General features: G+C 36.4%; 1 protein-coding gene across 4 annotated transcripts; it reads left to right on the top strand.

The window, feature by feature from the left end:
• Positions 1-1,388: 1,388 nt before the first annotated feature.
• On the top strand, positions 1,389-3,216 carry LOC108366559 (putative nuclease HARBI1). 4 transcript variants are annotated; one of them, XM_017620990.1, is made up of 4 exons: positions 1,389-2,062; positions 2,137-2,516; positions 2,581-2,725; positions 2,790-3,216. In XM_017620990.1, exons 2-4 carry the CDS (start codon positions 2,172-2,174, stop codon positions 3,164-3,166), a joined length of 867 nt encoding a protein of 288 aa, XP_017476479.1. In that variant the 5' UTR covers positions 1,389-2,062; positions 2,137-2,171; the 3' UTR covers positions 3,167-3,216. The 4 variants fall into 4 exon arrangements, with proteins under 4 accessions (XP_017476479.1, XP_017476481.1, XP_017476480.1 ...); XM_017620992.1 differs by having other exon boundaries at positions 1,389-2,336; positions 2,402-2,516; XM_017620991.1 differs by having other exon boundaries at positions 1,389-2,336; positions 2,397-2,516.
• The last annotated feature ends 15,416 nt before the right edge of the window (positions 3,217-18,632 follow it).

Raw genomic sequence — 18,632 nt, 5'->3', positions numbered from 1 at the left:
GCTTTGGTTTTGTATGAGCTGTTTGAGAAGTGAGTGGGCTTATTCCGCGTTATGTGTTTTGTGTAGCGAATTTCTTCCATATGTTGGTGCACATGATTAGCCAAGTTGGCGTTTGCGAAATTTGTATGTGCTTACCATTCCAGCTTCGTGTATGCGTATGTATGTATGTATGTATGTATGTACATAGGGGGGTTGGTATGGGAGTTTGTGTGTGCGTCTACCAGTGTGTATGTACGTATGTTTATATATTTGTACTTAAGTGCAATTGTAAGGCGTACGCTAGGGTGATGTCGAGTATGTTATTTTAGCGTAGGCGAAGCTACGTTACAGAGTATTACCTCCACCGAATGAACCCAGGACACATCAAATACTTGTAGTTCCTTGACACAGTCAGGAAGCTTACAAATATCGCGTATTTCTGGTTCAGTCGTGGAGGCTTGAGCCACTACCTCCTCTGGTTGTTCTACTGGGCCACTAGTTCCTAGTGTGGTAGCCCTGGAGCTAGCGTTTATACGCGCCACGCCCCTTTCTAGAATGTTAATCTTCTCCAGAAGGGCGTTGACAGCCCCAGTTAAATTCGTGACAGTGGTCCTCAAGTCCTCCATCCTAGAAATAGCAAAAAGATAAATTCGTGGTAATATGCTTACAATACACGGAGAATTGGCATTCGGTAGTCAGTCTGATCCCTTGATTAAGTTATTCCTTAAATTCTTTAATTGGTCTATATCCTTTAATTTATAACTTTATTAGTCCTTTTTTGCGTATATGTTTATTCTTTTAAAATTGTTTATTGTTCTTTGGAGGTTTACACTTTTATTTTTATAACTTGTTCACTCTTTCCACACTTCTGGGTCCCTGCTCGGGCGCCAGTTACGGACGTTCAGTCCGCATAAGTCAAAAAAATTAATTGGGCCAGCCGCCCAAAAGGAAACACAGACTTGTTAAAAATTCACTTAGGTTTTATTAACACTTAACTTCTTACGACTAAGCCTAACACTAAACGTAGTGTATGATAAGCCGTCCCGAACTCGACTGACCGCACGTTGTGGCCGTTGCTTGCTTTCCACCTTCGGTCTCTGGCAGCGACGCAATGGTTGCGTAACATGTTTACAACCCATTGTCTGAGACTGGATTTGGCCTTGATTCCCACGGGTGCATTATGGAATGCAGGTGCCAATGTCTCCCGTTACTCCATATGGTGAAATTAAAATATGCTGCGTGTAACGGCCAACCGTGGGAGCGTCGCAACAAATGCGACTGGTGCGTGTTAACTTATATATTATGCATTTTTTTAAATTTGAATTTTATGAGCTGTTAGACACATGTACTAATATATACTTATGGTTGAATTATTTATATATATATGTATGTATATACGCTTATTTGCATTGTAGTTTATATACGTATATACCCATGTACATATGCACATACAAATATTGATTTATTACGTTGCATAAAGCACAAACAATTGTTATGAGGATAACTGCATGCGGATGGACAAAATGGTATAATAGGAGCAGTGCTAACAAGCATTGCTCATTAGCTAGGCATACGTGGCACGCGTCGCAATGTGGGTCACACGAGTAGTGGAAGAGGGATCAAACCTCCACGTCAGCTGCGCAATTAGCGATACGAAATCAGCTGCTGAATTACCTACAGTGATGAAAAAGTTGGTACAATCGTACCTTGATTTAGTTTGATAGTACATTCGGTACAAACACACACAGCCCTAACACTGAATCCATCGTAGAAAAGTTACGAATTCGAATGTCCGCTACGAATACGAAAGAATTGCTATTACTGAATCCATGTGAACTCGAAAAAAGTGCTGCCAAACTCAAATGTAAATTTTCGGCCATTCGAAATCAGCTGTTGTGAAGTAAACAAAGCGTTTGAGCAAAATTATCATGCTGTAAAACTTCTTAAACTAATATTTTGTTAAAATGGATACCGTAGCTTGTGCGATCGTCTTAATAGAAGAAAATTATCAAAGTAATAACTTAAAAATTCAAAGGAAAACTCTAAGAGATGCGAGTAATCCACTTGATTTAGACGAGGCTATGTAAGTAAAACAAAAATTTTTATTTCAAATGATTTGATACGTTTTTTTTTTCTTTTATGTGCTCGGTGAGTTAGAGGCGGGAAGCGCAATTCATGCCAGGTCAACATCAATGAATCAAATCACACGCCTGGCATCTGTGCTACGCTTTCTTTCGGAAGGCAGCTATCAACACGGCGTTGGAAAAGATTTTGATGCACCAATGGCTCAATCAACGTTTTCCGGTATTTTAAAATCCACACTAGCAGTCCTGCAAGCACGTTTATGTCCTCATTGGGTAAATCTGAATATGACAGACGAAGAAAAACAAAAAGCCAAAAGGCATTTTTATACCAAGTATAGGCTTCCGGGCGTTATTTTGTGTGTGGATGGAACGCATATAAAAATCGTTTCACCAAAGGAGGACATATTTCTTTTTTATAATCGGAAAGGTTTCTTCAGCATCAATGCCATGATTGTAAGTATATGCTTGCAGAAACCAAAACTGAAAATTTGTATACATTTTTATTTTATTTTTAAAGATTTGTGACAGTGAAATGCGAATCAGGTACGTCAATGCAGAATTCCCAGGATGTAATCACGATTCTCACATATGGAATGTGAGTAGTGCAAGGTCCTTTTGTGAGAGGAAATATTTAGAAGGCGAGAGGAATTGCTTATTATTAGGTACATACAAATTTACTATGGATGCACGCATATGATTGTATGATATTTATGATATTTTTCATAGGTGACGCCGGATATGCATTGGAGCCATGGTTAATGACTCCGTTTCGTTCACCACAATTAGGTAGCCCAGAGAGTGTATACAACAAAGCACACTCAAAAGCAAGGAATATAGTGGAAAGAACTATTGGAGTTTTGAAAAGTCGTTTCAGATGTCTTTTCGGAGCTCGTGAACTCCACTACGAACCCTCAAAAGTAAGCCAAATCGTGAACGTGGCAGCGGCTTTACACAACATTTGCTTGCACTACCGCGTTATAGATGATGTACCAGAATATGTTCCAGAACCATTATCCCTCAGCGAAGCCCATGAAACAGCAGCCACTAGCACTAATGAAGCCGCATCACAGATTAGGCAATCCATTTTGATGACACTTTTATAATAAATACTGATATTTATCTAATTAGCAAAATAAACAAAACTATTTGAAATTCATTTTATTTCTTTATTTAGTTATTTTATTCACACTTAGTTTTTTTATTTTTATCTAACAAATCTAATTTTCTTAGCTCTATTTATAACATTTCTTGCTTTATTTTTTTCAGCAACCAAGTTTGAATACGCAAGGTTATGTCGTCGCATTTCAGCAAGTTCAGACTTTTTTAGTTCGTACGTCTTATCTGTTAGTCGACACAATCGGCGGACACTTGATGCAATATCCTCCAACTTCTCTTCCTGACGTTTAAAATGCTCTTTGCTTTCTCCATAAAATTCATTTTGCATCTGTACTTGCTCTCTCAGTACGCTTAATGTTTCCGAGTCCGTTCGTTTTTGTGGAGTGGAAGTACGTCGTGGCAGTGATGAACCACAAGCTTCCGACACCATGGACACATCAGCATCGGTTTCGGGGCCTTTTTCCTGAGGATCTTCAGGTAGTCCGACACTAACTGTGTTTTTGCAGCCTGAGGTGCAGACTTCTAACTCTGCTAGATTTATCACTCCCTCCTCCAAATCTGTAAAACTATGCTGCCGATGTCTTCCGCCCCCCATAGCTGTCTGCTCCCTTTTATTTTCCATGAGCTTGCGTTTGACAGCACTTCCAATCACACCACACCTAAAATATTTAGAGTGTTTAAAAACTTTGTGAACTTGTACATACTACCCTGCCCACCTTTAGTTGAAATATTTCTGCTTCAAGATTGTGTGAACTAAAGGTGTGAAGTGTATGGACTAAAATGCCTTACTTTTTTCCACGTAGACACATCTTTTATAAGCGGCCCAATACTATTCAGTTCTTTTGCAACGTTTTCCCAAAATGCAGTCACTTCCTCCTTTGAGTACCTAGTAAACCCTTGTGCTATATCTGGTTTCTCATTCAACATTTCCAGCAAACAGGAATACTGTTGTCGCGTCGTCACAATTTTAGACCTGTGAAAAATTATTAAAAATTTTTTTTTTTACTAAATTTGTTAATTTTATCAAATTTACTTACATTGTATTGGTTCGATATGCTTTTTCTTTTATTTTCGCTTATTTCAATATTCTCCCGCCAACTAAAACTCGTCGTAGAAAATTTGTTCGATTTGACATTTCGAGTGGGTTCATTGAAAGCAGTCTACGAATTTCGAAATTAGAATACGTAGACTCTACGAAAGTCATGCCTACGATGGATTCAGTGAACGCAATTTCATAGATTCTACGAAAATCGAACTTACGATGGATTCAGTGATAGGGCTGGTAATTTTAGATATATTTGGAATGTAGCCAAATAACTTCTCAGGAAATAAGTTCTTATTTTTATTGACATTTCAACGCATTTTCTGGTGCGGGCAGCTAGTCTAATAGCTTTCCTCCTTTGTGAAGGGGCATACAAAGATACAGCAGGGTGGTCAAAGTAACGCATCTGTAGTTGATTTCGCCAGATAGACGGAAAATATTTCTTTTTAAAACGTCAGATCGAAGAACTGAGAGGAAAGTGATTTACCTATCTACAACATAGCTTTGTCTCGCGCTGCTCGAAGAGATTCTTTTCATAGCCAAAATTTGTTTAATTTGATTACAGAAGTTGATATGGTACCGATTAGAATTGTTATCCTCCTATTTTCTTTACGTAGAAATACCTATTTACTTTTTAGGTGCATCTATCTACTTTTAGGTAAAGTTTTCCGTAGATTAGGTACAATTTTATAATTCAATTTTCTATCCCTGATGGAATATCAGCTGTAAAAGAGAACCAGAAACAGACAGCTGATTGCTCTTTGTTTAATAAACATACCTCCAAGTCAAAATGAAACATATCAAGCAGGGTTGCATAGAGAATCTGACACAAATTAATTGCCAATTAATTATTAACTGGCAATTAATAATTTGAATTTTTGTATGATAAATTGGGTAACAATTAAAGCTTAAATTGGTGAAGACGTTCTTAATTGCCAATTAGACGCCTGTTTGAACATAGTCTTAGTACGTTTATGCGGCAGAATTCATGAATTCTTCATTTCATGTATTCAGAAATGGTTCCGTTTATGCATAGTTCGCGAATTCATGAAATGAAGTGTTTTGAAAAAGTGGCGGTGCACCAGCGAGAAACTAAGCGGTGGGGTTGTAGTTTTTGTTTCCTTTTTTTAATTTGCAACAGCCGTTGGTACCAGGAAATGGTCCATATTATATTTAAATTGGTTTTTCTGTATTTGAATTTCTTCTATTTAAATTTACTTATATTTCAACAAATCCACGTAAATTTTCCAGTGTTTTAAATCGTGGTTATGTTACTCATACTTCTTAATCTAAACAAATAATAACCCTAGTAAACAGCTGTTTGTGAAACGTGGCGTTGCCGGACTGGCACTTCAAGATTTCATGAAATCATGCGAAATCCATGGTTAGTTTTCGTGTATAATTGAATTCATCAAATTGTGTTTATGCGACTAATTTTAACCCAAATTCATGAAATTTGCGTACGCATAAACGTAGTATCTGATGAACATATGTGAGGATGATATCAAGGCCAACTCATATGAGGTAGTTTTACAGGGGAAGTTGAAATTTTCGCTCCGGTGTCCGGCGACCGTTGGTTAAACTTGGTGATGTTTTGCTGTGGATTGCATCGCTTGTGGGCCTGTTGAATGAATTTGTGTCTTGGTTATATGAAAGATCAAAAAATTTTGATTTTCTGGCAAGTTCTCGCTGTAAGTTAGCGTATTGCACAGCTGCAAAGCTAAAACAGCGGTTTGATGATTCCTTACAATCCCTCCCACGCCTACATAGCTTCTTGGATATTTGTAAACAGACAACAGCTGCCAAGCTGATCGACAATTCTTCAGAATCACTCCCACGCTTGTCTTGCCATTCAGTTACATTCCAAAACGGACACCTGATAGCGTACGAGACTTTGGGCAGTTTTCGGCAGGGCAGCCGGCAATGCATTCATACCAACACACAAACAGAGCTACCGGCGCATCGATACTAAGTCAGCGAGCTCGGGCAGCGCATCTACACCAATATACACACATCGACGAATCAGCGAGTAGCTACAAACCGCAAGTAGGGAACTAGGGTAGATTGTAAGTGAATAAAGTTTAGTTCTGGATTAACATCAGGAGAATAAAGTTGTAATTTGCAAGGAGAACCTGCTTTAATACTATACTACAACGCAAATACTACTGTAAGTAATTGTTCGATTTTTCGTGTGATCCAGTGAAATAAGTGCAAAAAAGAAAACAAACAAAAAAAAAGTAATTTATTTTTATTGTGAGTTTTTCTTAATTAATATCAAAATGAGTGTAACAAGAGAGCAGGTAATTGAGATTCTGAGACAACAACATGAACAAAATAGAAGACAATTTAATGCGCATTTAGATGAAGTTATGCAAACACTTCGGCGCTTAGAGCAGCCATCTGCAGAGAATTATCTTCCAGTAAAAATAGATCCAGCTGTGGTTAACAGCAACACAAATATGGATCTAATAAAATCCTTGCAAGAATTTAAGGGTGATACCGCATCCTATCCGGCTTGGCGTTCCGCAGCGGAATTCGCCATCGGCTACTACACGGAGGGTTCGGAGCAATATTATATTGCAATGGGAATTTTTCGAAACAAGATAGTAGGCTTAGCGAACACAACGCTCGGTTCCTTTTCAACTGTGTTGAATTTTAAAGCTATAATAGCTAGGTTAGATAAAACATACGCGGATAAAGGCCGTCACATGTTTTGGAAACAGAACTCAGTGCTTTAAGGCAGGGAAATTTGTCACTCTTGCAATATTATCACACGGTGCACAAACAATTAACACTCATAAAGAATAAAACACAATGACTCACTCCAACAACAGGGAGCTTGCTGCCGCGCTCAATGATAGAGCTAGGGAAAATGTATTAAGGGTCTTTATTTCCGGCCTAAAGCGGCCTTTATGCGATATTCTATTTTCGGCCAATCGAAAAGATTTGCCTTCCGCGCTGGCTACTGCCCAGGAGTTAGAAAATAACCGTATGCGTTATGATTTTGCTAGAATATTTGCAAGCAGTAACAGTTAACAGCGTCACGAATTCAGATAGCCCAAAATATCAGAACAATTATTCAAGCACTCCCCAAACGCCTAATGACACTCCTACTCCAATGGAGGTAGACCGCGGATCCTCTGCATTCCGACGTACAAAACAGTCCGACCAGGGTTATAAGAAGGACAATGCATTGGGAGGGCATCCCAAAAGAGATGCTAATCAATACGCGAATAAACGGGATCGCGAACAAGGGTATTCAGTAAATTCACGAAACCCAAAGGTGCAACCGACGAATCATTTGAAGACATCCCAAGAGGTAGATCCATCAGAAAAAGTTACTGTGGATCGTGACAGTGATTCAGATATCGAGATCGTTTCTAATTTTGCGATGGAAGATGAAATGAATTTTTTAGCGTAAGGTTGCTCCTACCCTGCATTACCAAGAACACGTCGGAGGGGCGGGAGCTTAGACTGTTAATTGATATATCACTATATCAAAAATTTGAGTTTCTTAAATGGAATTACCTCTGTGGAGAGACAGTTTAAGGTCGAGTCAATAAATGGGTGTAATCTCATAGAAAAAAATGCAAGGTTATCCTTTTGGGAAAAGCATCAATTTTCTTTATTCTTACAAATTTAAAAAGCTTCGATGGTATGTTATCCATGTTGTGAATAAAAAAGGCCTAGATCAATACGGTTAACAAAAGCTCCGCATGGTCATCGAATTTCGAAAATTAAACGAAAAAACGATTGCGGATAGATATCCTATACCAGATATTTCTACCATACTAGCAAATCTGGGTAGTTCCAAATTTTTTACCACTTTAGATCTAAAATCTGGCTTCTACCAGATAATCCTTGAAGAGAAGGACCGCGAAAAAATAGTCTTCAGCATAAACAATGGAAAATATGAGTTTAATAGGTTGCCATTCGGTTTAAAGAATGCACCCAGTATTTTCCAACGGGCCATTGATGATGTCCTGATAGACGACATTGGCCAAAGTTGCCAAGTTTATATGGATGATATAATCATATTTTCAAGGGACAAAAGTCCCATCCTCAATATGTTGAAAGGGTATTAAGGACGTTGGAAAAAGCTGGAATGCGAGTTTCAGCAGAAAAAACTAAATNACGCCTAATGACACTCCTACTCCAATGGAGGTAGACCGCGGATCCTCTGCATTCCGACGTACAAAACAGTCCGACCAGGGTTATAAGAAGGACAATGCATTGGGAGGGCATCCCAAAAGAGATGCTAATCAATACGCGAATAAACGGGATCGCGAACAAGGGTATTCAGTAAATTCACGAAACCCAAAGGTGCAACCGACGAATCATTTGAAGACATCCCAAGAGGTAGATCCATCAGAAAAAGTTACTGTGGATCGTGACAGTGATTCAGATATCGAGATCGTTTCTAATTTTGCGATGGAAGATGAAATGAATTTTTTAGCGTAAGGTTGCTCCTACCCTGCATTACCAAGAACACGTCGGAGGGGCGGGAGCTTAGACTGTTAATTGATATATCACTATATCAAAAATTTGAGTTTCTTAAATGGAATTACCTCTGTGGAGAGACAGTTTAAGGTCGAGTCAATAAATGGGTGTAATCTCATAGAAAAAAATGCAAGGTTATCCTTTTGGGAAAAGCATCAATTTTCTTTATTCTTACAAATTTAAAAAGCTTCGATGGTATGTTATCCATGTTGTGAATAAAAAAGGCCTAGATCAATACGGTTAACAAAAGCTCCGCATGGTCATCGAATTTCGAAAATTAAACGAAAAAACGATTGCGGATAGATATCCTATACCAGATATTTCTACCATACTAGCAAATCTGGGTAGTTCCAAATTTTTTACCACTTTAGATCTAAAATCTGGCTTCTACCAGATAATCCTTGAAGAGAAGGACCGCGAAAAAATAGTCTTCAGCATAAACAATGGAAAATATGAGTTTAATAGGTTGCCATTCGGTTTAAAGAATGCACCCAGTATTTTCCAACGGGCCATTGATGATGTCCTGATAGACGACATTGGCCAAAGTTGCCAAGTTTATATGGATGATATAATCATATTTTCAAGGGACAAAAGTCCCATCCTCAATATGTTGAAAGGGTATTAAGGACGTTGGAAAAAGCTGGAATGCGAGTTTCAGCAGAAAAAACTAAATTATTTAAGAAGCAAGTTGAATTTCTCGGTTTTATTGTCTCCCAAAAAGGAGACATGTCCAAATAAGATTAAGGACATAATTGACTATAAGATGCCGGAAACACTTCGAGGATTGCGCTCTTTCTTGGGTCTTTCAGGATACTATAGGAGGTTTAAACGGGATTATACCCCTATCGTCAAATCATTAACAAAGTAGCTTCAGGGGAAAATAGCCATGTGTTGTCACACAAGTCCAAACATCTTAAAATAGTCCTCGACGACGAGGTTATTCAAGCGTTTGAAAGTGTAAAAAGCATCTTGGCATCGGAAGATGTTTTGCTGTTTTATCCGGATTATGACAAAACATTCGAACTGACAACAGACGCATCCTCTAGCGCTTTAGGCGCGGCCCTATCTCAGAATGGGCGGCCCATTACAATGATTTCGCGAACACTATCAAAAACAGAGGAAAATCATGCAACCAACGAGCGTGAGCTTTTGGCTATATTGTGGGCCCTTAAAAACCTTCGAAACTACTTATACGGTATTAAGGACATCGTAATATTCACAGACCACCAGCATTTAACGTTCGCCATTTCGAACAAAAATCCAAATACAAAAATGAAGCGATGGCGAGCGTTCATAGAGAAATTTTCGCCGAAATTTTGTTATAAGCGCTTTGTCTCGTCATTTTGAATAAAATGAGTGATACAGATGCAACAGCACATAGCGAGTTATCGCTCTCAAACACAATTAAAACTATCCAATATCCAGTAAACCAGTTCAAAAGACAATTCATTTTAACAAAGGGGGACCATTATTATCTAAGTAGGAAATAAATTTTTCAGAAAAAAATTCGTTATACTATAAATTATGACACAATAACAAATTTATTACAAAATCTCAAGAAACTTATAAATCCTAGCGTTACAAATGCTGTTTTTGCGATCTTCCGACACTACCGGAGATTCAGGGACCTCTTATTGAAGCATTCCGGGGGGCTAAATTTATTCATACGGAAAAATTGGTAATCGATCTAACTAATCTAAACGACCAACAGGAAGCAATAGCAACAGAGCATGCCCGTGCCCATCGATCTCTGTCGGAAAATTTTAAGCAAATTATATCAGAATACTACTTTCCGGACATAAGAAAACTTCTCAAGTCGACAATATCAAATTGTAAGATCTGTCTGGAAAATAAATACCAAAGGAGACCCCCAAATCCCGAAATTGGGAGAACTCCAATCCCGGAGCGTCCAGGAGAGATTCTCCACTTGGACATTTTAATTACTGGCAAGCAGTTATGCCTAACTGCTGTCGATAGGTTTTAAAAATTTGCAATAGTCAAACCCATTATTTCAAGATGCACCATTGACATAAAAGAAGCTTTATTGGAGTTATTGGGTATGTTCCAAAACACTAAAACAATTACCACAGATAACGAAAGAGCGTTTACTTCAAATTTAATTAAAGCAATGCTACGCGATTATTTCGCTATAGAGCAGTTTTTCTTACCTACCTTACATAACGAAAGCAACGGGCAGGTTGAAAGGTTTCATTCAACCCTGTTGGAAATTGCAGGTGCGTGAAAGAGCAGCAGCAAATAAGTGAAGTTAAGGATTTAATTTTGCTTGATACATACAAATACGAAAGAACAATTCACTCAGTTATAAATTCAAAACGAATCAAAATTTTACAAAATGGCAAGTAGGAAAATTTAGGGAAGTAAAGGAAAAATTAACAACAGCTCAAAATTTGGTGCTGAGTAAATTAAATGAGAGAAGGATAACTAAAACATATCAGCCTGGTGAAAGAACACCCTTCGTCGAAATAAACGACTAGGAAATAAGTTTGAGAAAGTTTTCGTAGAAAACATAGTAGAACGAGATTTAGGTACAACAGTACAGATAGAAGGAAGAAAAATTCATAAAAGTAATTTACGATAAAATCAATTTAAGATTGGTGCTTGCCCTTATCTCCGACACTAGGGCTAATTTAATTGATTTACACATCTTCACAAGTTGTTACCATTCCTCGGGGAAATGTGGCTATTTATAATGAATTCATTTACCTCGTACGTGCCACCAACTTGACAGATTACCGCCAGCTAGCTTATGAAAGCCGATGGTTCTTATGTTTTAAAACAACAAGGTGAAGTTATTTGTTTTTGTTATTTTTTTGACCTTTATAACAATTATATTCAACAATTTATATTGAGCTCGATACCGTTTTAAAACCAACAATACCAACAACCACATGATCAAGTGAATTGCAGCGGAATAGCTGCGCTTGATTGTGTTGGCATAACATAAATGAAAATAGTGGAAAAAAGCAAAACGATAATTTACAAGGCGTCCTTAGCTCGGTGCATAGGCAACTGGCTGAGTCGGTGGGATCGTCGGTTCGAGTTCTACTAAAAGAAGTCTGATGAGGAAATGTGGTGACTTCCGAAATAGCTATCACTTCTACCATTTTTTCAAATTATTGTTGCTTTTCCACAATAAATTTTCATTTAAAAAATGGCCTCGAGCTCATTATAAAATTGTTGAATATAATTGTTAAAAGGCCAAAAAATAACAAAAAACAAATAACTTAAGGACGAGCACACCTAAAAGTTAAGCATTCTAAAAATAGAATTATTAGCACAAACCAACAAAACCAACAACCACATGATCAAGTGAATTGCAGCGGAATAGCTGCGCTTGATTGTGTTGGCATAACAAAAATGAAAATAGTGGAAAAAAGCAAACGATAATTTACAAGGCGTACTTAGCACGGTGCATAGGCAACTGGCTGAGTCAGTGGGATCGTCGGTTCGAATCCTACTGAAAGAAGTCTGATGAGGAAATGTAGTGATTTCCGAAATAGCTATCACTTCCACAATTTTTTCAAATTATTGTTGTTCCACAATAAAAAATGTTCATTTAAAGCGGCCTCGAGCTCAATATAAATTGTTGAATATAATTGTTATAAGGCCAAAAAAATAACAAAAACAAATAACTTAAGGACGAGCACACCTAAAAGTTAAACATTCTAAAAATAGAATTATTAGCAAAAACCAACAATACCAACAACCACATGATCAAGTGAATTGCAGCGGAATAGCTGCGCTTGATTGTGTTGGCATAACATAAATGAAAATAATGGAAATAAGCAAACGATAATTTACAAGGCGTCTTAGCACGGTGCATAGGCAACTGGCTGAGTCAGTGGGATCGTCGGTTCGAATCCTACTGAAAGAAGTCGGATGAGGAAATGTGGTGATCTCCAAAATAGCTATCACTTCTACCATTTTTTCAAATTATTGTTGTTCCACAATAAAAAAAAAAAAATTTCATTTAAAAGGGCCTCGAGCTCAATATAAATTGTTGAATATAATTGTTATAAAGGCCAAAAAAATAACAAAAATCAATTTTATATGATTTTAAAATGTTGACAAACGTAATAAACTCATGGCCGACGAATTGTGAGAACGGTTTTACCTTACTATGTTTTTATCATGATACTTTAGTAAGTCGAAACAATTACGCTACTAAAGAATGTACACGAAAAAAACTGGTCACAGTTAAAACGTTCTAAAACATAAATATATTAATGGAATTCAACGATATTTACATATATTTACATCTAAACTTAGTTTTATTGAAATTCGTTAAAAAAGAGTTAAATCTCCTCGCAATAAGCAAACGATCGCAATTTTGACTTTATGTCCTTCATTAGCCCTTGCACAGAAGTTTCAGTGATTTCCTTGGAAACCAGCTGCCATATATTTTTGAATTGTTGTGCGTTTTTTACAGCTTTGTGGGTATTAAGAAGTTTGGATTTCATAACGGCCCAGTAGGTTTCGATCGGCCGATGCTCTGGACAATTAGGTGGATTCACCTCTTTTGCTACAAAATACACTTTGTTTCTATGTTACCATCCTAAAGCCATTTTTCCGTAATGACATATCGCGAGATCAGGCCAAAAAAGCACTGGATCTTTATGAAGCCGTATAAGAGGTAAAAGTCGCTTTTGCAGACACTCCTTAACATAAATTTCTTGGTTAATTGTACCAGTGCTTACAAAAGGATCACTTTTGAAGCCGCATTGGCAAATTGCCTGCCAAATGAGAAACTTTTTGGGAAATTTGTCAAACTTTTTGTTTTTATATTTATCTGCAACATTGCCTCTTTTATTTGCAGTGTGAAATTCGCGGCCCCGGATTTGTTTAAAATCGGCTTTTACGTACAATTCGTCATCCATAACAATACAGCCAAATTTTTGTATGAGACTGTCGTACAATTTCCGAGCACGTTGCTTCGACAACAAATTTTGCTTACCGTTGCGATTAGGTGCTGCATTCACTTTGTAAGAACGTAGTCCGGCTGTTTTGCATACTTTTTGTATATACGAAGACGACATGTTTAATTTTTTTGCCGACATCTCTTACCGAAAGTCCAGGATTTTTCTTAAAAGCAGATAACACTTCCTTTGCCTTAATTTCGCAAGCAAATCCTTTTTTTCTGCCACTACCAGGGTTCCTTTTTAAAGATAAACATTCATTGTATTTTTTAAGCACATAAGTAACGGTAGACTTTCGAAATTTTAGCTTTTTTGCGATGTCGTTATGGAACATGCTGGGATTTTCCAGCTCTATGCGCAATATTAACTCGCGATCGATTTCTTTCTTGGTCCTCGTTTCTACACTGATTTTTGTTACTAAAAAGAAATGATGCAGTAAGGTGGAAAATGCTTCCAGCTTTTTAAGTGTCTACCGATTTTTATTTTAATGTTATGATTAACCGAGCTATGCTTGGTTATGTGCGACCAGTTTTTTTCGTGTACATTCTTTATTATTAGGCGCTTAATATGCGGAGTGCCCAAGTTTTTCAAAATTATTGCTCCCAGCATACCAGCGGAGTCCGATAATAGACCGAAAAGGTGGCTTTACGGTCTTTCAAATGTTATTAATTTGGTTTATAATTAATAAGTATTAAGGTGTTTTCATCATTTCTTTTTATTAAAAAAATGCTAAATTACAGATTTACATATTACTCAGTAAAAACAGATAAAAACCACTTTGCACCCGCTCTATGGAATTTCTTTGCCAGATCCAGCACATTTTTTATTAAATACATCTGACAAGTTCTAAAGTTAGACAAAATTGTATGCATTATTTTTTACCTCTAAATGCATTTGAAACTGCCATAACGTCAACAGTTTTTTTGCGGTGTCCCTTTTCAGAAATAATCGGAAACGACGATCAGTTTCTTCTTGAGTGAAAATTTCTTTTTCAATTCACAGACTAGATAAAAAAAAGCAAGAAAACCAAAACACTTTGACTACCTTCTCACTCCATATACGGAGCGCTTCGAAAACACTCATTCGAGATGTTAACGTGGGAGTCCCCTTTCACTCCATATCCGGAGTGATCCGAAAACGCTCTTTCGAGGTGTGACTGTGGGCGTCCTTTTTATTACTACCTCCTTTTTATTAGCTCGGGATGTAACTATGTTATATTGATGCGCCTAAAAGATGCAGCGATTTCTATTCTCAAGTTACATACCTGATGACAGTACGAATGGAAATTATAATTGCGAGGTTTTAGTTTTTTAAACTATAATTTTTATTTACTCCATATTCAGAGCGCTTCGCAGTTGATGCCTGTTGAAATGAACGTAGCAATGCTCTGTTCAACGTAAAACTTTAAAAACTTTTCCATGCCAATATATCAAAAGTGGTCTAACGATTTTTAAATCTGAAATGTTCGTGCAAAGTTTCAGATCGTGCACTTTAATTTGATACATGACTTGTCCCTGTACGATTAGTAGATCACTGGGAATAAGCGCCTTGTCTTAGAATAATAAATAGTATATATTTTTAATTAATAAAATTTATTTGTTGAATTGGTACACTGTTACCGTTATGATATATTCTGCTTTTACCATTTTCTCATTACTTTCATACTATTTTTGGTTTTAAGTTTCTTTACTTCTTTGAGCTATGAAAAAGTTGGTCACATTATGTATAAAATATCATACTTTGTTTGCAAAATACGAAGCTAAATTCATTTGTTCGGCACTTCCTCTTTGTGCAATCTTGAATTATAGCATCCATACATATGTATATATCAGGGTTGTAGCGAATATTCGCATTCGCATTCGCAACCGCGGAGCTTCCGCATTAACTTTAAATTTCGCATTCGCTTTCGCATTCGTAATAATCAATGCGTAGCTTTTGCGAATGCGAATGTTGTGCAAGTGCACCGATAAAACGTATATATGGCAAACAAAATGACAAATTGTAGCCAATATTTTGCCTGTGGTCGTGGGAGTATTTGTGTAACAAAACTGGTCAAATGTCATTTATCAACTTTGATAAAAATGTCTTTAAACATATCATTTCTTAAGCAATGTAACTGCACTATCAATGGGCAGTCATACAATTTCCAACTTCTACTTGACCTTTGGCATATGTCAAAGAGAACATAGTCTTTTTAACATATTTTTTTTTTCTATGCTTTAAATACCTGCATTGGTTTCTTTCTTTATTATGATTTTTTTTGGACCGATATTAAAAAACTACTAGACATAAAAGAAGAAAGTGTGCACTGTAATTGTTGACTACATTTTCGTTATTTGCTTTTGATATTACATATATTCGTTTCAAATGGGGCTCTTTGGGGAATTTATTTTTAACAAAAATTTTAAAAACAGTAGTTTTGTTTACTTGTCGGGCAATATTTTTTTCATAGGGATATACATTGGATCCTTGGCTAAAAACTTCTGTGGTAAAACTGTCCCTTCTTTGATATTTAAAGGCAAAGAGTAAGCTCCTTCAATAGGGATTTTCAGCAGAAATTATCAACGTCTGGCTATAAAGAGAATCGATGCTCAAATAATTAAAAACTATAGGTCTGACCTTCGGTCAGACAACATCTCGCCATTATGTTAGATTAAATTTTTTTCTTAAAAATACTTGGCATTCGCATCCGCATCCGCGGATGTTAGCTGTTAGATATTCGCATCCGCATTCGCAGTGGTTCAAAAAATTTTTGTTTGGAAATTCATAAACGCTACCTCAAATTCTTGTTATTTGTGTAAAAAAATCGAATTTTTTTTTTTTTTGAAAATAAAGTTTGTTTAGAGGTCGCGATGGTCGATTTTTTATAAAAACGTTGATGTTCTAATTTTTTTATTTTCGTGACATGTTAAAATGCAGCTAAAAATGTGGTTCTGACATGTAATTACTCTGGTATTATTACGGAACATTCCCTTAATTAAATACCTGTCTTGGACAGTTATAATGGACCTAGTTCCCCAAAATATGCTTTCGAAAAGAGACTACTAAAATTATCAGGTTGATACTGAACGATTTACTAATTTTCATGTGTTGGAACTTGTTACCAGGGGGTTTCTGGGCTTGCTAATTAGGAACCTGAAGTCAGTTTTTCAAAATTCTAAATGGCGGATCCAAAATGGCGATACATTTTTTTTTAATGTTTGGATTTGTTCAAAACCCGGCACTCGGGAATTTTCGGGATCGCTGATTACAAATCTGAAGTAATTTTTTTTTATTCATAGTGGCGGATCCAATATGGCGATCAAATTCTTAAAAATTTACTAAAATTAAAACGTTGGTACTGAAAGTTTTAAGCATTGTCAAGGGTTGAAACTCGTTACTAGTGGGTTTCTGGGGTTGCGGATTACGAGTCTGATGTCAGATTTTCAAAATTAAGAATTAAAAAAATTGACTTCAGATCCGTAATCAGCGTCCCCAAAAACTCCCGAGTGCCTGATTTCGAACAAATCCAATAATTAAAAAAAATTGATCGCCATTTTGGATCCGCCATTTTGAATTTTTAAAATCTGACTTCAAGTTCCTATTTAGCAGCCCTAGAAACCCCCTGGTATCAAGTGCCAACCCATAACTATGCGTAAATCGTTCAGTATCATCGTTTTAATTTTAGTATTCTCTTTTCGAAAGCATATTTTCGGGAACTATTCCCATTCTAACGGTCCAACACATGTATGTCACGTCTCTTTTTTTATCACAAATAACAACATTTTGATGAAGCGTTTATGAGTTTACAAAATGAGTATTTTTTTGAACCGCTCTAATGTACATATTATCACCCCGATTTTGTGCACTTGGTTAATAAAATTTTTTTGTAATTTGTCAATTTTTTATTATTTATAAAGAATTTGGATTCCAGCACAGAAATAAAAGGCTCCTTACTCGATAAGTTACCGAGATTCAACATACTATTGACCAGCGTTTACAAATTGAAAATTCATGAGAAAAATATTACTTTTGTATATTAAAAAATTTGTTTCTATCATTTAAATACTGCATGTGCTGGCATTTGAAACTGCGATACACGGGGCTATAGTTGACATCGCTACCTGCTCAGCTGCGGCAGTCAAATGCTCTTTGGCTTTTCAGTTCCAGTTCATCAGTTCCGCTCATACTGAAATCGTAGAGCCAAGGCATATCAAACGGTACAAGCATTAGAGCAAAAGCAACATAGTAAATTTGTTTGCTTCTCGAAGCACTGATCTATCCTTCGCAAGGCCCAGTAATCAGTGGTTGTGCTGCTGAGTTGAGCCGCTATTCAATCGTTTGTTTGGTTTGGAAAAAGGTTTCACATGCAAACTGGTTTTAACAATTTAGAATTTTTGTGAAAATAAACCAAAAATATTTGACATTTTCGAGACCAAATAATTTGAAAAAATCAAATCAGCTGCTCTACTGATACTACCTGTTCAATGTGCCTTGCGAAGAGCTTTTTATTGTATAAATTATGATACAAAAAAGAAGGTAGTTTCAATGAACAACTTTTTGATTAAAAAGCAGATTTTTGACAATTGCTCAGTTGTGAAAAATTCGAAGCGGCGTTACCCAATTGTAAGTTTTTTGGTGTGGGAGATTTTATATCCTAAATTTGGGATTATAAATAAAATAGTTGTGTTAATATTTACCTTTTAAAAATAATTAATATCTTATCTTAAAAACGTTTAAATTTTACATTAAATTCGATAACAACTTGCCAAATCACTATTTTAATATTAATACAATTAGTGAACATATTTTAAAATTTTTTAGTGGCCTCATGTCATCCGATTATTTCACAATGTAGTTTTCTATATCTGATACGATGATTCTGATATAATTCAAATGAAATTATTCATTTCGACGTGTTATTTAATACATATTGTCTTTGTCCATTTAACAGCAAATGGTATTTACTTTGAGAGCCATGGCCGCCAAATTTTT

The sequence above is a fragment of the Rhagoletis zephyria genome, unplaced genomic scaffold, assembly GCF_001687245.7.
Source record: "Rhagoletis zephyria isolate East Lansing unplaced genomic scaffold, Rhagoletis_zephyria_1.1 Rzeph_scaffold_02317, whole genome shotgun sequence".
Taxonomy (NCBI): domain Eukaryota; kingdom Metazoa; phylum Arthropoda; class Insecta; order Diptera; family Tephritidae; genus Rhagoletis; species Rhagoletis zephyria.
This window is presented reverse-complemented; position numbering and strand designations above follow the sequence as displayed.

Excerpts from the sequence above, each read along its gene's own strand:
- LOC108366559 (XM_017620990.1), top strand. The coding sequence starts at position 2,172 with ATGAATCAAATCACACGCCTGGCATCTGTGCTACGCTTTCTTTCGGAA. Across the intron at positions 2,517-2,580 it reads TCAGCATCAATGCCATGATT|ATTTGTGACAGTGAAATGCG; the intron begins GTAAGTATATGC and ends TTATTTTTAAAG. Across the intron at positions 2,726-2,789 it reads GAGGAATTGCTTATTATTAG|GTGACGCCGGATATGCATTG; the intron begins GTACATACAAAT and ends TATTTTTCATAG.